This window comes from Sceloporus undulatus, chromosome 1 (assembly GCF_019175285.1).
Source record: "Sceloporus undulatus isolate JIND9_A2432 ecotype Alabama chromosome 1, SceUnd_v1.1, whole genome shotgun sequence".
Taxonomy (NCBI): Eukaryota; Metazoa; Chordata; class Lepidosauria; order Squamata; family Phrynosomatidae; genus Sceloporus; species Sceloporus undulatus.
In genome coordinates this window covers 138,323,790-138,341,662 of record NC_056522.1, presented here as the reverse complement: position 1 = coordinate 138,341,662, position 17,873 = coordinate 138,323,790, and the positions used below count along the sequence as shown (strand labels likewise).

Here is a 17,873-nt window from a genome sequence, read left to right as displayed (position 1 = left end):
ATTCCAGCCTGTATTTCAGACATTTCTAAACTTTGAAGTGCAAGAGGTTCAGATTCAACAGCTGAGAAAACTCCTAATGTAGAGACAGGCAACCGTGGAAGCCTAGGGAAGCTGCATTAGCCCCACAGGAAATATTGGACGGCCATACCTCACCCCATACTGGACCCACTTCAGCAAAAAGGAAAGAAAGAACGAAAGAAAAGTAAAAAGAAATGCATTTTTGTACATATATTTTTTCCACATGTATTTTCTGTAAAGAAAACTTGCATAGGAATTCGGACAGTTTTATATAAAATACACAATATCTGTGCAGAAACACGTTTTCTGTGCAGGAAAACCATGCGTATTTTGTATATATTTTGTGTATATGTGCATATTTGTTGCAAATGAGTGCAAGTACAATGATCATACTGCCAAGAATCCAAAGCGGTAATACTGGAACAATGAAGGGCCTGGGTGTCAACGGTGTGGCTTTTAATGTCCTGCCCATTAATTGTTTATATTTGTCTGTTATAATAGATTATACTGGAAAACTATTTTCAGTGTATTTATTTCTGAAAACTGGATTGCTAGGTAGATGGGGTAGGTAAGGGACAGCAGAGAGTTCTGTTTGATAAACACAAGCCAAAAGTTCCTTTGAGTCTACAGATCTAGTTGTATAGGTCTTTCAGTCTTACATTTTGGGTTGTGGTCAAGACATAAAGCTAACTGATTCTTGGAGTGTACTTGAATATGCTTATATATGTACTTGCATGTATTCATACTTGCATATATGAATATGAATGATAGTTGCCGTGCTGTCAGCTCAGTTCATTCCTTTATGACACAAAGCACTGTAAAAGATTAGATTAACATATACAGGTGGAGTGAATAGCTCCATTCACCTAACACTTATTATAAAACAAAGTTGACAAATGCAGTGTTGTCTTGCCAAGTCTACCAAAGAAATGCTGAGCTATGAATTCCCCAAATACCCAGCTGTGGAAGCAGCATCAACCGTGAACAACCAGAAATTGGAATAACAACATACCCTTTGACACTTCTGAGAATCAAAACAGGACTAAACAAAACCAACTCCAGAGGAAAATTAATGTAAAAAACCTTGTGTTCCCAAAAACTACACATTGCTAGAGTCTTTTTTCTACCTGAATCAAACTTCCTGATTGAATCATAGAATCATAGTTGGAAGAGACCTCAAAGGCCATCCAGTCCAACCCCCTGCCATGCAGGAACTCTCAGTCAAAGCATCCCCGACAGATGGCCATCCAGCCTTTGCTTAAAACCTCCAAGGAGGGAGTCTCCACTACACTCCAAGGGAGTGTGTTCCACTGTCGAACAGCCCTTACTGTCAGGAAGTTCCTCCTAATGTTGAGGTGGAATCTCTTTTCCTGGAGCTTGCATCCATTGTTCCGGGTCCTAGTCTCTGCAGCAGCAGAAAACAAGTCAGCTCCCTCCTCAGTATGATATCCCTTCAAGTATTTAAACAGGGCTATCATATCACCACTTAACCTTCTCTTCTCCAGGCTAAACATCCCCAGCTCCTTAAGTCATTCCTCATAGGACATGGTTTCCAGACCTTTCACCATTTTAGTTGCGCTCCTTTGGACACACTCCAGTTTTTCAACATCCTTTTTAAATTATGGTGCCCAGAACTGGACACAATATTCCAGGTGGGGCCTGACCAGAGCAGAATAGAGTGGCACTATTACTTCCCTTGATCTAGATACTATACTTCTATTGATGCAGCCTAAAATCGCATGGGACTTGTTAGCTGCCGCATCGCACTGTTCACTCATGTTCAACTTGTGGTCTACTTGGACTCCCAGATCCCTTTCACACATCGTTCAGCCAGGTGTCCGCCATCCTATACCTGTGCATTTTATTTTTCCACCCTAAGTGCAGTACCTTACATTTCTCCCTGTTGAAGTTCATTTTGTTAGCTGTGACCCAACTTTCTAGTCTATTCAGGTCATTTTGAATTTTGAATTTTGGGCCTTTGAAGCAGACTGAATGGAGGCTGGCATCCCACTAGGCAGTTATGATGTCAGAGTTAGACTTCTTGTTGCCTTCAAGTCATTTCCAACTTACGGCTGCCCTGAGGTGAAATTATTATGGGTTTTGCCTTCTTCTGAGGCTGAGAAAGTATGACTTGCCTAAGATCACCCAGTGAATTTCCATGGTTGAGCAGGGATTCAAACTCTGGTCTCAGGTTTTAGTCCAATGTAGAAATTGATTTAGTAAACTGAACATAATAATTGGTTGCCTGATAGACCTAAGAGCACTTATTTCAAGTGTAGCTCTGATATATTTAGTATTGACATTTACATTATGGAAAAGCAGCAACAGGAAATAAGTGCACTGGCACTGTGCACATCATGCCTAAGGATTTATACCAGATGTGGATGACAGTAGCCCTCCAGATGTTCTTGGGTTGCAACAACCAATTTTTCAAAGCTGACAATTTGCAGGGCTGGATAATCTTATTTAAAAAAACTCTTTTAAAAAATCTTAACATCATTCAGCTCTAACTCTTGTCTTCTTTTTTTCCTTTCCTGATCTGAGGCTCCTTGTCTTTGAAAGACTAAGTCCTAAAACAATGGTGTTTTGTTTTTTTAAAAAATACCCTACTTCAATCTCTCCCAGTTTGGCTATGCCAAACCTTAAAATGAGCTCATTTGGTAATAAAGTTCTGCTCCAGAGCACTATAAATCATGAATCTACTGCACATACTTGTGCACAAGTCGAGGGAAGGTTTCAGGATCAAAATCATGGATTTTGATATGACCTATGGATAAGTCAAGGGTAAAACTTAGGGGGCCATAACAAAGGATGGAAAGGGGGGGAATACAACTTCCATACCTCCTTCTCCTGCTCTGGACCTCTCCTGACCACATAACACCGATTTCCAGGTGCTGGAGAAGTTTTAACATCAGATTGAGAAGGAAAGCAAGCAGAGTTAAAAGAGATGTTTCTTTGATGGGATGAGAAAACTTGCAAATTGGTTTAGGAAGAGCAGGAGGTGGTTTTAAATTAGGTGTTTCTTCCATGGGAAGAGAAGGCTTGCAAATCAGAGTGGGAAAGGAAGGATGTGGTGTTAAAAGGGGACTTTCTTCCATGGGAAGAGAAGCATTGCAGATCAGACTGGGAACCTCTTTCACATACCCACAGAGAAAAGTGCCCCCAGGGGCATCAGGCTTATTTGTTTCAGGACCTTTCTAAGTAGTATTAGTGCACTGACCTGTATACAAGTCGACCCAGAATTTTAGGGTCGATTTTGGGGCATAAATTTCTCGATTTACAGTTGAGTACATATGGTATTCACTGCTTTGAACATCCTAACAAAAGGAACAGGTGAATCAGATTTCAATCTTATGGGGGCTGAATACATTGGAATCCTTAACCTACCTAAACTCAACCAGTGTTTTAACCATCATGTCTAAGAGGTTTCAGGACAGTTTTAAAAGGTAAATGACACAATGAAGTTCTGATCTTCTGTACAATGTGAAATACAGTCTGCCCTTGTCATACACAGGGGATTCGTTCTGGAACGAACACACACACACACCTGCGTAAGGCAAATTTCACGTAAGCTGGGGTCCTATTGATTTCAATGACAGTGCCTCCGGCACATGCGCCATTGTGTCCCTCATCGCTCACCGTCCACGGAAGCTTAAATCCACATATGGCAAGGGCGCATATGTCAAGGGCACACTGTATTAGATGTCTTAAAAATTATGGATTGTATATAACTACACAAAGGAAATCCCAAACACCTCTTCCCCAGTATACCACCAACAGCCCTCAGAAAGCTGCTTTGCTTTGTTAGAGGGCAGGTGTAGTAGTTTGAGCACTGGACTATGACTCTAGAGATCAGGGTTTGAATCCCAGTTCAGCCATGTAAACCCACTGCATGACCTTGGGCAAGTTACACTCTGAGTCTCAGATGGCAGCAATGGTAAAACTCCTCTGAAGAAACTTGCCAAGAACCTATCACGGGGTTTTCTTGGCATGTTTCTTCAGAGAGGGCTTGCTCAGGGTCACCCAGGGGGGTTGCATGGCTGAGCAGTCATTTGAACCCTGGTCTCTACACCATGCTGGATCTCTCAATGAGCTTTACTCCTCTACTATTAGTCTCACTCTTTTTTTAAAGAGAGCAAAAAGAATCAAATCTCAAGGAGATGTCTATTAATCTCATTTGCCATAATGAAGCAATAGATCTGCAACTATTCTCATTTGGTGACTATGTCTTCTTGTAGCACTGGAACACTGCAAATAACAGAAAGAGCAAAGTGTTCTACTGTCCAATAAAATTCACCATCTTTCTGGCTAGACAGATCCCATTTTGGCTCTGCCAGACTCTGGACTGAAGCCTAGAGCTATTAAAAGTATTTCTCGTAAGTGTTAAATTCAGAAAAATAAGCAATAGAACAGGCCTCTATATTCAGAGCATGTATGCAATACAACCCCCCTCCCCAAAATAATCAGTGCAGAAGGAATAGATGCCTAACAAAAATCTCACTGTTACTGTCATTCCCATGTCATATTTATTTAGTATTTTATTCTGTTCATGGATTTATTTCTAGAGCATGATGCAGATGTTTAGTACCAATACAATCTTTACCAAATACAAACAGCATTATATTTATTAATTTAGTTTGCACCAACTCATGAAAGATCTTCCAAAAATAGATTTTTTGCCAAATGTATCCTTAATTAATTAGCAGGAATCTCTGCACTACATCTACCAAGCCAAACAACATACATTTCTTTACTGCTTTTTATTCATGTCCCCCACTCTGGTCCAAAAATCTTTGCTTAGGTGTGCTTTAATTTCCTTCTTGATGTGGTTTAATTTGAATAATTAATTTGCCAGATAATTTAGCCCTATATGGCTTGGGCCCAGGGTACTTGGAGGACCGCCTCTCTCCATACATTCTGCCCCGCACACTCAGATCTGCTGGGAAGCAATTGTTACGTGTCCCAGAGGCAAGATATTCTACCACCACTCAGAGGGCCTTTCCTATCTCGGGCCCCATCCTCTGGAACTCGCTTCCGAACGAGCTCCGCTCAGCCACCTCCCTGGAACACTTGAAAAGGGGCTTAAAACTTTTTTGTTCCAGCAGGCTTACCCCTAACATTCCATGTTGCCCCCTTCTCTCTCCTCATTGTTCTTGTAATCTTGTGCTAGTTGGAAATTTTTTTTAACTGGATTTTAACTGCTGTAAGATATTGTGAGATTTTGTATTTTTGTATTTTAATTTTTTGTATATTGATTGTATCGTGTTTTTGGCTGTTGTGACCCGCCTTGATCCCAGGAAAGGCGGGCTAAAAATAAAGCTATTATTATTATTATTAGTAGTAGTAGTAGTAGTAATGTATCTTAACAGTCATGCCTGCCTGATAAAAGGAGGAATACAAGGGTCAACACTTTTATTAATGGATCAAATATAGATTACAGAATTATACAGGAAAAGATGTAATGTCAAGGAGAAATGATGTTCTAATTTATGACATGTCACACTCTTTATAAGTCCAGGAATTTGTATACCCTTGTTCTTCACATAGCAGACATCCATGTAATTGTGTGTACAATTAAGAAAGACAAAACCACAATGAAGTCACTGTTGTCAGGTGCATTGTTATTCCTGAAGTATGCCTCACGCAGTCACACTCCTTGATTCTATAATCTCCATTTTGTCAGGGAAAGCTAAGGAAGGATGTAGGATCAATACAGAACAAGAAAGCTGTCATCTATACTTGCTTTCTTTCCTGGTTAAATCCTCAAAATAAAACCACCCTGGAATGCAAAAAATGAGAACTCAAGAAACAGCAAATATTAAGATGCCTATCTATCAACATCACAATCCCAGTTTTCAAACATCTAAAATATATTTACTGGTTACTGACAAAATAATGCCCCTTCTTCTATACACACAATTACAAATCCAAACATGTGACATGTAGATAAGGGCAATGGTTTTCAAACATTTTACCTCTTTACATCTACATACAGATGTCACCTCCCACACTTAACACAGTATATGAATAAAAATATTTTGTTTAGTGTGCCTATTTTCATTCACACATTTATGTATATTACATTTTAACATCTTATACGAAAATAGCTCTCCTCTTTCTCATCCCTCAGGCAGAGGCAGCTGCTCCAAGTGCCCACCTTGCCATTCTTTCCCCCTCCAGGACATAAAAGGTTTGGGAAGAAAAAGAGGAGGAGAGGGATCAGGGCCTTCAAGTCTCATGCACCCCTTGAGTAACTTTTGCCTCCTCTCAGTGGTCCCACCACAGTTTGAGAACTACTGCATTGGAGATATATTCTTTCATCTATAGGCATGCCATTTTGAGTATACAATATAGTATTCAGGCAGGAAAAACAGATTTATTCTATTCCACCTCCCTACTATAAAAGATTGCTTTGAATAGGATATTAATATTTTGTCAGATTTTTTTCTCCTGCTATTTAAGGGGAATAACTTGACCCCTGCCTTTTGTGGGGTTATGCATTATTCTATTCTAAAAATAAATTCAGGCACAAAACAAGTTAGTAACAGCCTCAGAAACAAAAGACTATTGATTACAGTTCAGATGCTATTCTCATTTATCTCAAATCTTGGCCTCATTTTACCATTCTTTGTAACTGTCTGTGTGCTTAAATGGGCATTTGTTACGAACAAATGCAACAGAGACAAAGATCAACTCCCTCTCCTGTTGCTATTCAGTTAGGCAATACTTTATAACCCACAAAGCAGGCTTAGTCATGCAGATCTATTCAGTTCTAACATTAAACTCCTGATCCTAGGTGATATGAAAGTAGGAAAAAGTCCATAATTTACAAGTATAATTGACTATACAACTTAATTTTAATGAATTTACTTACTCCTCTGGAACTGTATCAAGCTGAAATCCTGTATTCAATTATGTGGGTTAAATCCTGTTGAACTCAATAGGACTTGGTGCTAAGTGCTCATGCACAGGGTCGCTACACATGTCTGTCACTAATATGATTGCTGAGAAATGAGCTATTTTTTATTTATTCAAGATTTTAAAGGTAACAAATTCTGTAATGTAACTTATACACACAGTCCAGTTCTGTCCTACTTAGAATCACAGAATCATAGAGCTGGCAGAGACCACAAAGGCCATCCAGTCCAAACCCCTGCCATGCAGGAACTCATAATCAAAGCACCCCTGACAAATGGCCATCCAGCCTCTGTTTAAAAAATTCCAAAGGAGACTCCACCACCCTCCAAGGGAGCATGTTCTACTATCAAACAGCTCTGTTAGGAAGTTCTTCCTAATGTTTAGGTGGAATCTCTTTTCCTGTATTTTGCGTCCATTGCTCCATGTCCTAGTCTCTGGAGCTGCTGAAAACACATTTGCTCCATCCTCAATATGACATCCCTTCAAATATTTAAACAGGGCTGTCATATCACACTTATTCTCAATAGTTTTATTTCACAGGCCAAAATGTAGCAGCAGCTGAAAAAACACAACATCAAATACATCTTGCAAACTCTACTAGGTACTGAACAGCTATGGTTGCAGGCCTTTGGTTACCACACCACTGTAACAAAGCTTTTTTTAGTTTCTCCTGCCTATTGCAGCCTTCAGCAATGCCTGAAAAAAATGTTTCCTGAAGGTATCCTAGCTACCTGCAGCAAGTTTTGGGACCACACAGGAAACTACAGTGGGGATAAGATATTGTCTCCTCTCCTAGTGCCACTGATAGAGGCAGTTCAATCAGCATATTTCCCTTGTGGAATTTAGGCCATAGGTTACACAAGCTGTAGCTCCATCTTTCTACTGTATTTTAAAGTTAAAGTAGGAAGAAAATGATATAATTTTACACCAAAAATGGGTTGCAGCACTAAAAGTTGGCAAAATACAGCTTCTTCTTCTACAGAGATATTAAATATTTGTTTACCGGGATGTGAAAGAGAAGTTGATCTATGCATGCCCTTCTTAAAATGAGTTTTACTGCTTACAAATAGCTACTTTGGAGTGATAGTTGTCTCTCTCCTCTTCATGACAACTTCATCTGGGCTGCACTGCCGGTGTTTTAATTTGCAGTTAATTCCTTGGGCAGTTTCTCCTTCATTCCTTTGTGTTCTGTTTTTGTTAATCATACTGTAATAAAACATTTACCAATCAAATGTCTTCTTAACTGAGAACCACCTATTCCCTTACCATCACTTCTTCATCCATCCTTTCTTCCTTCCTTTTTTAATGCAGGCAATCTTTTCCAACAACTTCTGTATTACATCTAGACTGGCCCTAAATCTACAATTCAAAGGTGCAATATACATATAAAATATGGAAGCCGCTATGTGTGTGTGTGCAGCCTCAAGTCATCTGTTAATCCCATGGTGATTTATGGCAACCCCATGAATTTCATAGGATTTTTGTTTTGTTTTGTCTTTTAGGCAAGGAATACTCAGTTCCTTCCTCTGAAATCTAACCTATAACACTTGGTATTCATTGGTGGTCTCCCATCCAAATACTAAATAAGGGTGATCCTGTTTAACTTCCAAGATCAGATGGGATCTGGTGCATTGAGATTTCTGTATGCTTACAGCTGTATCTTTGTTGGGTGTTGTAGTGGGAAGAACTACTACTGAGTAAGAATCATGATGCTTTACATCCTAAGAAGATATGCCAGAGAAAACTTTAGGCCTGAAACAGACAGGTTAAAAGTCCTGGCTTCAGGCCAATCTGGAGCCATGGCGGTCAGATAATGCACACTCCCGGATCAGGCTGAAGCTGTGCCGTGGCCACCTAAAGTGGGCCAAACATGGCCACAGAAAGAGTGCAAAAAAGCACTCCTTGCCAGTGGTCTGTTGCAAACCACAGTGGTGGCTGGCCTTGGGACGGTAGCATCTGGTTGCGTGGTCCCACGCTGCTCAGGGCATGCTCACAGTTACTCCAAGCCACCCATCTGATTGAGGCCTATAGCAACATCAAATAGGACTCCATCTCCTGCACATGTATTGCAGTTTTAAAATTTTAGCTTTTGTGTTTTAGTCTTTGTCCGAATAGAAAGATCAGAGTTTCTTTCATTTGGAAACCTAGAAGCTGGAATTCTCAAAGGTTTCATCCCATTTGTATCTAGCCCTTTTCCAAGGAATAAAGAAGGTACATATGGACTAATCCCTTTTAATCTTCACAACAACTCTGTGAGGTACACCACAAATATTTGTTTTTATTTTTAAAATCTACTGCATTCAAGCTAGAAGAAAAGAGATTCCATCTAAACATGAGGAAGAATAGTAAGGAGCAGTTCAACCGTGGAATTTGCTGCCTCGGAGTGTGGTGGAGTCTCCTTCTTTGTAGGTTTTTAAACAGAGGCTGGATGGTCATCTGTTGGGGTGCTTTGATGGTGTCTTCCTGCATGGCAGGGGGGTTGGATACCAATAAATCATTACAGCATAAGTAAAACTGATTATAATTCAAATTCATAATGAAGTTGTAACCATTATCTTATCCCTTACTAGCAAAAAAAAACCCCTTTCAAATACAAAGGTTTTACATTTCTATGAAGCTTTTCACACACCTTTTCCCCCCATTATGGGAACTGGAAAGAGACGCTCCGGGATGCACGCAACCAGGAAAAATGGAGTTTACTGCATAGCAAATTGTCCACAAAAAGGCCCTGTTCCATTCCCTGGCATCAAGCCATTCCCATTCATTGCTGAGGAGCATTAAATGTTCTGGTCAGAAGTTTTCTGACTGAGGAAAATGGCACCCCTCAGCACTGAACGGGGATGGCTTGGTGCTGAGGGATGGAACGGGGCACTTTTGAGGATGATTTGCTGTGCGATAAACTCCATTTTTTCCAGGTCGCGTGCGGCCCTGAGCATCCCCTTCCAGTTCCCATAACAGGGAAGAAAAGGTAAGCTTCCTAGTGATAAGCTTCCTAGTGATGGTCAAAATGTCCTAAATGAAGAGAAATACTGGACATGCAGTCCAGCAACATCTAAAGAGCTGCATGAATCCTCCCCACCATAAATTGTTGGTGGCGAGTACATGGAAAGAGAAGTCCTTTCCAGACTAAGTGCCAAAAAGCAAGGAGCCTGACAGCCAAGCAATGTTCTGAGTGTTACATATGGATGAAAATAAATCCATTACTACATACCACACCCAGCCAATCTAGATACACAACAACCCTCCCTGATCAGCTTAGCTAATATTGTGCAGAAAATTTATTTGATTCCTCTCTATGGCTTGACTCCAATGTATATACTCAAATTACATAAACAGGAGCTTGTACAATGATGGCTAATGGGGGGCTGGAGGCTACAGCTTGCTTTTAAAATAATAAGTTCTCCTGTCCTTAAACAAGAAAAAATATTTCTATTTAAACTGGCTAAACTGTGTTTAGTACACTAGTGTTTTAGATCACAGGAGAACAGAAACCAGTTCCAGGCAGAGGAACAAATGCAAAAATTATTTGAAATAAAGTTTTATTTTTAAAGGCTAGTACAGTACCAGCGAATGAAATCATCAGCAGAATTCAAAACACATGCTCTAATGAAGGCTGTAATTCTTGTGAATTCATAAACACTGGTGATATAATTAATGCAATTCAAAATATTATTAAATTCATATATAAAACCGTTGTATACTATGAAATAAAACTGACAGGAAGATTTTTTTAAAACACACACACACACACACACACAAATGTTCTAGTATGATGCTGCTAGTTTATTACCTTCTGGAGGTGGTGGTGGAGGGAATCCTTCAGTGTCCATGCTATGCAGTATTCTCTTTTCTTCTTAACACACACTAAATGTCTCTGCAATTGAATATATTTTAAAATAGTTAGAAATTCTTTGAAAATGTTTGGTACTGTATATATCACAATCATTTATTTGCAATATGACTGGATTTTTGGCGGAAGAAAAATTTGAAGTTAGTGAACAAATGAATGTATGGACATATGGTCAAATGACCTTCTCTTTACAGCATTCAAGTGTCCTAATTCTGCTTGTTGTGCAGATACTGTAACACTAGTAGAGAACACACGTTACATGCACAAAGTTGCAGGATCAGTGCCTAACTCTTTACTCAAAACTGTAAGTCAGTGTGAGAGACCTCTACCTACCAGAATTAGATGGCATAGACTGAAATGGGCAAATCTACATTATACGGATCACTTTAGGAACACTGAATTAGATATGGAATTAAATATCACTTAAGTAATACTAAATAACTGTTGGTCACATTGCTACCACAAGCGTTCACTTCCCTAAAAGTGGAGGAGATAAAGAGAGAAGAATCCATTTTACACTTTTTAGACCCTATCACCAAAATAAGGTTGAAATATTGTTAGGTTGCTCAGAGAGTACAGTGGAAAGGCCACCTAGCCTGAAGAACCGACATGCAAAATCTAGCCTGGACCCACTTAGAAGACATCAGTGCTTAGTGGCTATGTAAAACTACCTCCCTTCTATAACTTTTGTCTTCATTTCTCTTGCCTTGTCCTACTGGTTTTTCAGTTATGTTCAAAGCTTGTGCCTTACCTTAATTTATATACAGCACAAGTCAGCAGAATAATGTATTGATATTTATGGCCATAGGCTGAATTGAGACAAAATATGTGGCTGAAAAGCAGAATGCATATGTAAGAAATACTGTATAGACCAAACTATGCTGGGGTTCAGATTTTCCTGGGGGTAAAAGAGTATGATCCATCTTGAAAACTAGCAGCATTCCAATTAGGTGCAAAACACAAGTCTTATGGTCAGATGGCTGGTCCATTTAGCTCAGAACAGCAACAGCTGTCCAGAGTTTTAGACAGAGGTCTTTCCTATGCCTTCACAGAGATGCCACAGACTGAACCTAGGACCTTATTCAGACAGAGCCTGTGCTCCCTATTTGTCAGATGCAAGCAACTAATAGCATGCTGTCCAACTGTCCTAATCTGGCAGGTCCAGTCCCAATTAATCCTCTGTCAACACACTTTTTGAGCTGTTTGTAAAATGTCTATTTCTATTTTCACCCGACCACATTCCCCCCTTTGTCCTTGGCTGACTTCAATTGGTGCAAACTGAGTTCAGAGTACAAAATAAGTTCACATGCAATTAATCCTGGGGGGAGTGGAAAGAGGGAGTCTTGCCCTTCCCAACAGATTCAAGGGAAAGCAGCTTCCTGCAGCCTCTCAGAGCTTGTGTGCTCTCCCTCATGTGTACTTTACCATCTTGACCACACTCTGATATTGCTTGGCCACCCATGTCCTTGCTTTCATCTGTGAAATGTTGGAAAGTATGTAGGAAGGAACTGGCAAAACCATCTCTGAGTATATTCCTTGCCTCTGAAAACCCAATTCATGGGCTCGTCATATGCCATAAAGTGACTTGAAGGCGCATACCCACACATGTAAAAGCTATCACCAGAACATGGAGAACTAACAACTAGCCATTGTTACCAAGTACTGAGTAATGGGACTCAGGTGCGCTGACCCCAAAACTGCACAGCTGCAAGCCTTGTTTTAAATTGAAGCCAGACACATGTCCTGCTGAACTTGTTCAAAGATTTCTAATGGTTTGCATTGGAATGAATGTTGCTGGTTGCTACAGGTTGCTAGAGGCTTCGGCATATAATCAACATAATTGTGCTTATAGATCTGAATATTCCCCGCTCACTTCATTGTCAACCACCTACTAACTGGTAGTTACCAAGAACAGCAGCGAACAAAACTGAATAGGATGTTACTAAATCCTCCTCTAATCCTGTATCTGGGCTAATCCTGCAGTGAACAGGAAGACTGCAGTAGACCTATTATCACTTCAGAAGATACTGGGCCAAGCACAGGCAAACCTTGCTTCAAATTAATACTCAACAGTGAGCAAAGGACAGATCATAGAAACTATCAACAGAACTGGGGTGGAAGTAGGAAAATGTGACAACTTAACTTGTGTGATGTGTCAATGTATTAGTGCACACTCTTTCTTTTCCTTGCAAAAACAATCATTTCTGAACATGGCAACAAACTGAGTGGTTTCCCCCTTTTACTTCAAAAATGCTAAGCTTCATTTTGTTATTTCCCCCATGTTTTTATTCAGTAAAAGCAATACATATCTAACAAAGGGAAAATATGGTTCTGGTCAATAAGATATAAAAATGGAGTTATTCCTAAAGTCAAATTTACCATACAACTGTACTCTCTCTCACACACACACACACACACTCACTAACACACACACAAACCAAACCACCACCCTCCTATCTTTAAGTTTTGTGGTCTGCTTGTTCTCTTTCTATGCTCTTCAGTCGACTACTTTTAGCACTGCGGCTCAATGACCAACAGTTTTCAATTATACGCAAAATTATTGGGCACAACTCCAATACTGTTCTCCAAATTCCTTATGTGGAGAAGCCCAGAGCATACAAAATCTCTTCAGTACAGTTTTAGCAGCCCTTGTTATTACTATGACAAAAAGCTCTTACTGACTCTTACTGAAGTAATGTTGTCCAAAGAACCACATATGTGAGTATTATGCAAGAAAGAAGCAGAACCTCCCTTCAAAAGAATCCATGTCACAGGATATAGCAACAGAAACAGCCCACATCACATAATACATTCCCCACATATATCACTTTAATGTAGGAAAAACTATACACAGCACAGACATGCCAAACAAGCATGCAGAAAATGTTTTGTTTTGTTTTATTTATATTCCTCCTTTCTCCCAATATGGAATCCAATGCAGCTAATGATTTGAATTAAAACAAAATACAGTTAAAACAAAGGATAGTACAAAAGTTTTAAAAAGTTAATAAATAATATTAAAAGCATTCATTTAAAACAAATTTTAAAGGCAGTTAAAATACAATGATAATCACAAAAATACAAGTACTAATAAACATACCTCAATTACAAGCCCTTCTGAAAGAGGCAATTAACACTCAAGTCAAAACAGAATAAAGAGGGGGACCAATCTAGCCTGCCAGGGAAGGGAATTCTACAGTCTGGGATCAGCCACCAAGAGGTCTATCTTCCATGATTTCTCCAAATGTGCTTCTGATGGTAGTTTTACCAAAATAGAGCCCTCTCTTGTGGATCTTAAAACTAGGGCAAACTCATACTGAGAGGTGCACTGTTTCATGTGGTCTGCGACCAATTCCTACAGGACTTTATAGGTCATAACAAACTGTCTGAATTGTGCCCAGAAACAGACTGACAGCCAGTAGAGCTTTTTCAACAGTCATGTATTCCCTATAATTGCTCCAGTCAGCAGCTTGGCTGCAGCATTTTGAACTCACTGCAGTTTCCCAACAGTTTACAGTGGCAGGCCCATGTAGATTCTGTTACAGTAATCCAAACATGATGGATCAAGGCATGTGTCAGTAAGGCCAGATCTGACACATGTAGGAATGTAAGCTAAGATACAGTTGTAAACTGCTTAGAGACTGCTTAGTGCAGTATGAAGCAGTATATAAATGAAGTTGTTATTGTTATTGCTAGGAATGTGCCTAGTTGGAGAATTAGCTTTCACTGTGCACACACAGTCCTGGCATGTTCCTAGACCTAGGCCTTTAGATGCAAAGCTGAGTCCAAGAGGATACCCAAACTGCAGGCTGGTATCTTCAGGAGGAGTGTAACCCCATCCAGAATAGCCTACATAACTGATCTGCCTTTCAAAAGAACAAGTGAACCTGTCTTGTCGGGAATAACACCTTCAGTTTGTTTGCCCTCATCCAGTCTGTTACTGATGACAGGACCGGTTTAGGTCCAAAACAACTTCCTGGAATCAATTGGAAAGGAGAGATAGAGAAGTTTATCGCACCGGGATGGATTGGGAATGGAACGCAAAGGGGCTGGGAATGAGTGCGGAATGGGGGACACATTTTACCGCACACAAAAGTCCCCATTCCGTTCCGTTCCCTTCCATTCCCCATCCATCCCACAGGAGGCAATTTTTGAGAATGGTTACTGATCAGTTCTCAAAAGTCACCTCCTGTGGGACAGATGGGGAACGGAACGGAACAGAATGAAGACTTTTGTGTGTGGTAAAATGCATCTCCCACTCATTCCGGCCCCATCCCAGCCCCTTTTGTAACGCACAAGGGCCGTTCCAGGGGCCTGTGCATTAAACTCAGTGTACTGGAGACATCTGTTCCCAAAATTTCAGAAGACCTCTCCTAGGAGTTTTATGTAGATATTGAATAGCATGGGGGATAAAACTAAGCCCTGGGAAATCCCTTAGGACAACAGCCATAGCATCAAACAGGAATCCCCAGGCATGATGTTTTGAGTTCAACATTCCAAGTAGGACCTAAACCTCTGTAAAACACTGCCCCTGTGGCCCATCCCAGAGAGACAGCTCAGAAAGATACCATGGGTGGTGACAGAGGAAACCATTGCAAGAACCAATAGGAACACACTCATCCTATCTAGTTCTCAGTGAAGGTCATCCACCATATGCATATATTCACAGGATGGACTTCCACAATGTATTGCAGCATCCTGTGCTGAAAAGAGGTGGCTTTGGTGTCAGCAAGGTCTTGAATCTACTCTGGATTTTAATTTGTAATTTAAAGGGTCCATCCAAGAGAAACCCTATCCCCAAAATAGGTTCAGCTCTCCTTTAAAGTTTAGACTAAACCCTTTGAAATGAAAGACACCAGTTGTCATGGTGCACCAAGACTTCATGAGGCTGTGATTTTCATACACAAAGGTATTCATTTTCCTACTTGGTAGTAAAACTTTTTGGGTAAACCTTTCATGTGTTAAGAGACCCTGACTCTCACCCACTAATATGTTCTGCCCTTGCTTCTGAACTACAGGCAGAATGCTAATAAGTTATATTTCTTTCATGTATGACATTCAGAGCTGAAACCAAGGATGTTTTCATTAACTACCTTAACAGTTGGATGTATTGGAGAAAATAAAGAGCTAATTGTTCTGTATCCAGGAGTGTGCAGAGGCTTCTCAGCAAAAGTAGACAAAAGGTGTTTTAACTACATTTTAACTTTTAAGGTACTCTTACTAACCCCACGTATTCAATGACAGCATGAATGGAAGAGGTAGAGGCTTATTTTAAAGGCATGATTTTGCTTTCATTTCTCCCCTTCATCCTAATTCTTTCCAGATTTGTAATGTATAACACTTAAATATTATAACAATTAACAATTGAGCAATTATTTTCTATTTCACTCCAGTACAGAGAAGCTGCACGTTGTTTACTCCAGAAGAATAGCATCTGGCAGAGCAGTCCCATACAACCTCTTTACCAAAATACCCTCAAATTCTAATTTATCAGTTCTATTTATCAGTCCTTCCACAAATGACTATAAGATGATGGTGGCACTCTTCCTGCCAAACTGCTAAGATGTCATTTATCCTTTGAAGAGGTATTTCTAGCAGGTTATTTTCTTCACACCAAAGCAATGAATCATATCTTTTTGGAGGAAATATCTATATCCACATTCTTCCAAGTCCTCCCCAGAACTGGCCTGGTGTTTGTTGAGATGTACAATGACTTCAACATAGAGAGACAAAGCACATAGCCAACCAGGTGTTGTTGTTGTTTTCTATTAAAGTTTTATAAAGTTGTACCATGATATTTGTCTAAACAAACATCAAAACCCTATGGGATACTGCATGTTCAAATTTTGCTCCATGAACAAAAACTCTTATGCAGAGAAAACTTGCATTACAGTGTAAGGTTGTGTTTGTGTGTGTGCGCGCGCGTGCACTTATAAATTATATCCCACCTTTCTCCCATCACAAGATCAAAGGTAGTGCACATCATTTTAAAAGCATTTTACAATTTTTGACTTTAGTACAACAGTTAAAACACCAACTAAATTTCTACTTAAAAATCACAGCTAATAAAACAAGTCTGGCCACAAACAGACTGGCAGCCAGTGGAGTTAATTTTATAACCTGCCCTAGTCAGCAATCTCACTACAACTTTCCGGATCAACTGAAATTTCCATACAGTTTTCAAAAGCAAACTCAAATTCACATAGAGTGCAATAATCCAGAATGGATATAATCAAGGCATGCATCACTGTAGCCAGACCTGACTTCTCAAAGAATGAACACAGCTGGTACACAAGTTTGTGCTGTGTAAGTACAGTCCAGGTTCACATCGGAGTTCAGGTGCTTGCCCAAACTGCCAACCTAAGATTTCGGGGTGGGGTGGGGGTAAGCCCATCCAACCGTGGCTGAAACCCTATCCCCAAATTTGCCTTGCCTGCATTATATTTTAATGTGTTTGTTCTCATCCAGTCCACTACCTACAGCAGACACTGGTTTAACACAAAGACAGCTTCCTTGAAAACGGATGGAAAGAAGAAATAAAGTTGGTTGCCATCAGCATATTGGTGACCTCCAATTCCAAAGCTCAGGATAACTTGTCCCAGCAGCTTCGTGTAGATGTTAAATAGCACACAAAACTGAACCAGGAGGGATGCCACAGGCTAATAGCCAAGGAATCAAGCAGGAATCCTCCAGCACCATCTGTTGAGTTCATGCCTCCAAGAAGGACTAGAACCACTGCAGAACAGTGTGCCCCTTGACATTTTGTGCCTCCTTGATATTATGGTTCTGTTTATGCAAGCAGCCTGCATCGCACTCTAAACAGAAACTTTTACGCGGTGCATGTGGGCCACTTGAGCTAAGGGTTTTAATTATGCTCCAAATGTGCAATTTCACTCTATTCTGTTTTAAATTATTATGCTTTGTTACAGAAACTAGCAGACAACCAGGCTTGTAAAATTTCAAGATTCCAAAATTAGAAATTTTACTTAAATTGATTCTTTGGTTATATTCCTATTCTCCATTTATTTCAAGATTTTTCTTACCTAAAAAAAATGTCTGCATATTTGTACTAAGTGGTTTTGTTTTT

At 39.9% G+C, this 17,873-nt stretch overlaps 1 protein-coding gene across 1 annotated transcript in view; it reads right to left on the bottom strand.

Annotated features, from left to right (window-relative positions):
* The window catches only part of ARHGEF10 (Rho guanine nucleotide exchange factor 10), a 144,794-nt gene that overhangs the window by 98,473 nt on the left and 28,448 nt on the right, over positions 1-17,873 (bottom strand). The window contains exon 2 of the mRNA XM_042443452.1: positions 10,727-10,810. Within this exon, the coding sequence (XP_042299386.1) occupies positions 10,727-10,766 (40 nt within the window). The 5' untranslated portion in view covers positions 10,767-10,810. The remainder of the gene's footprint in view (positions 1-10,726; positions 10,811-17,873) is intronic.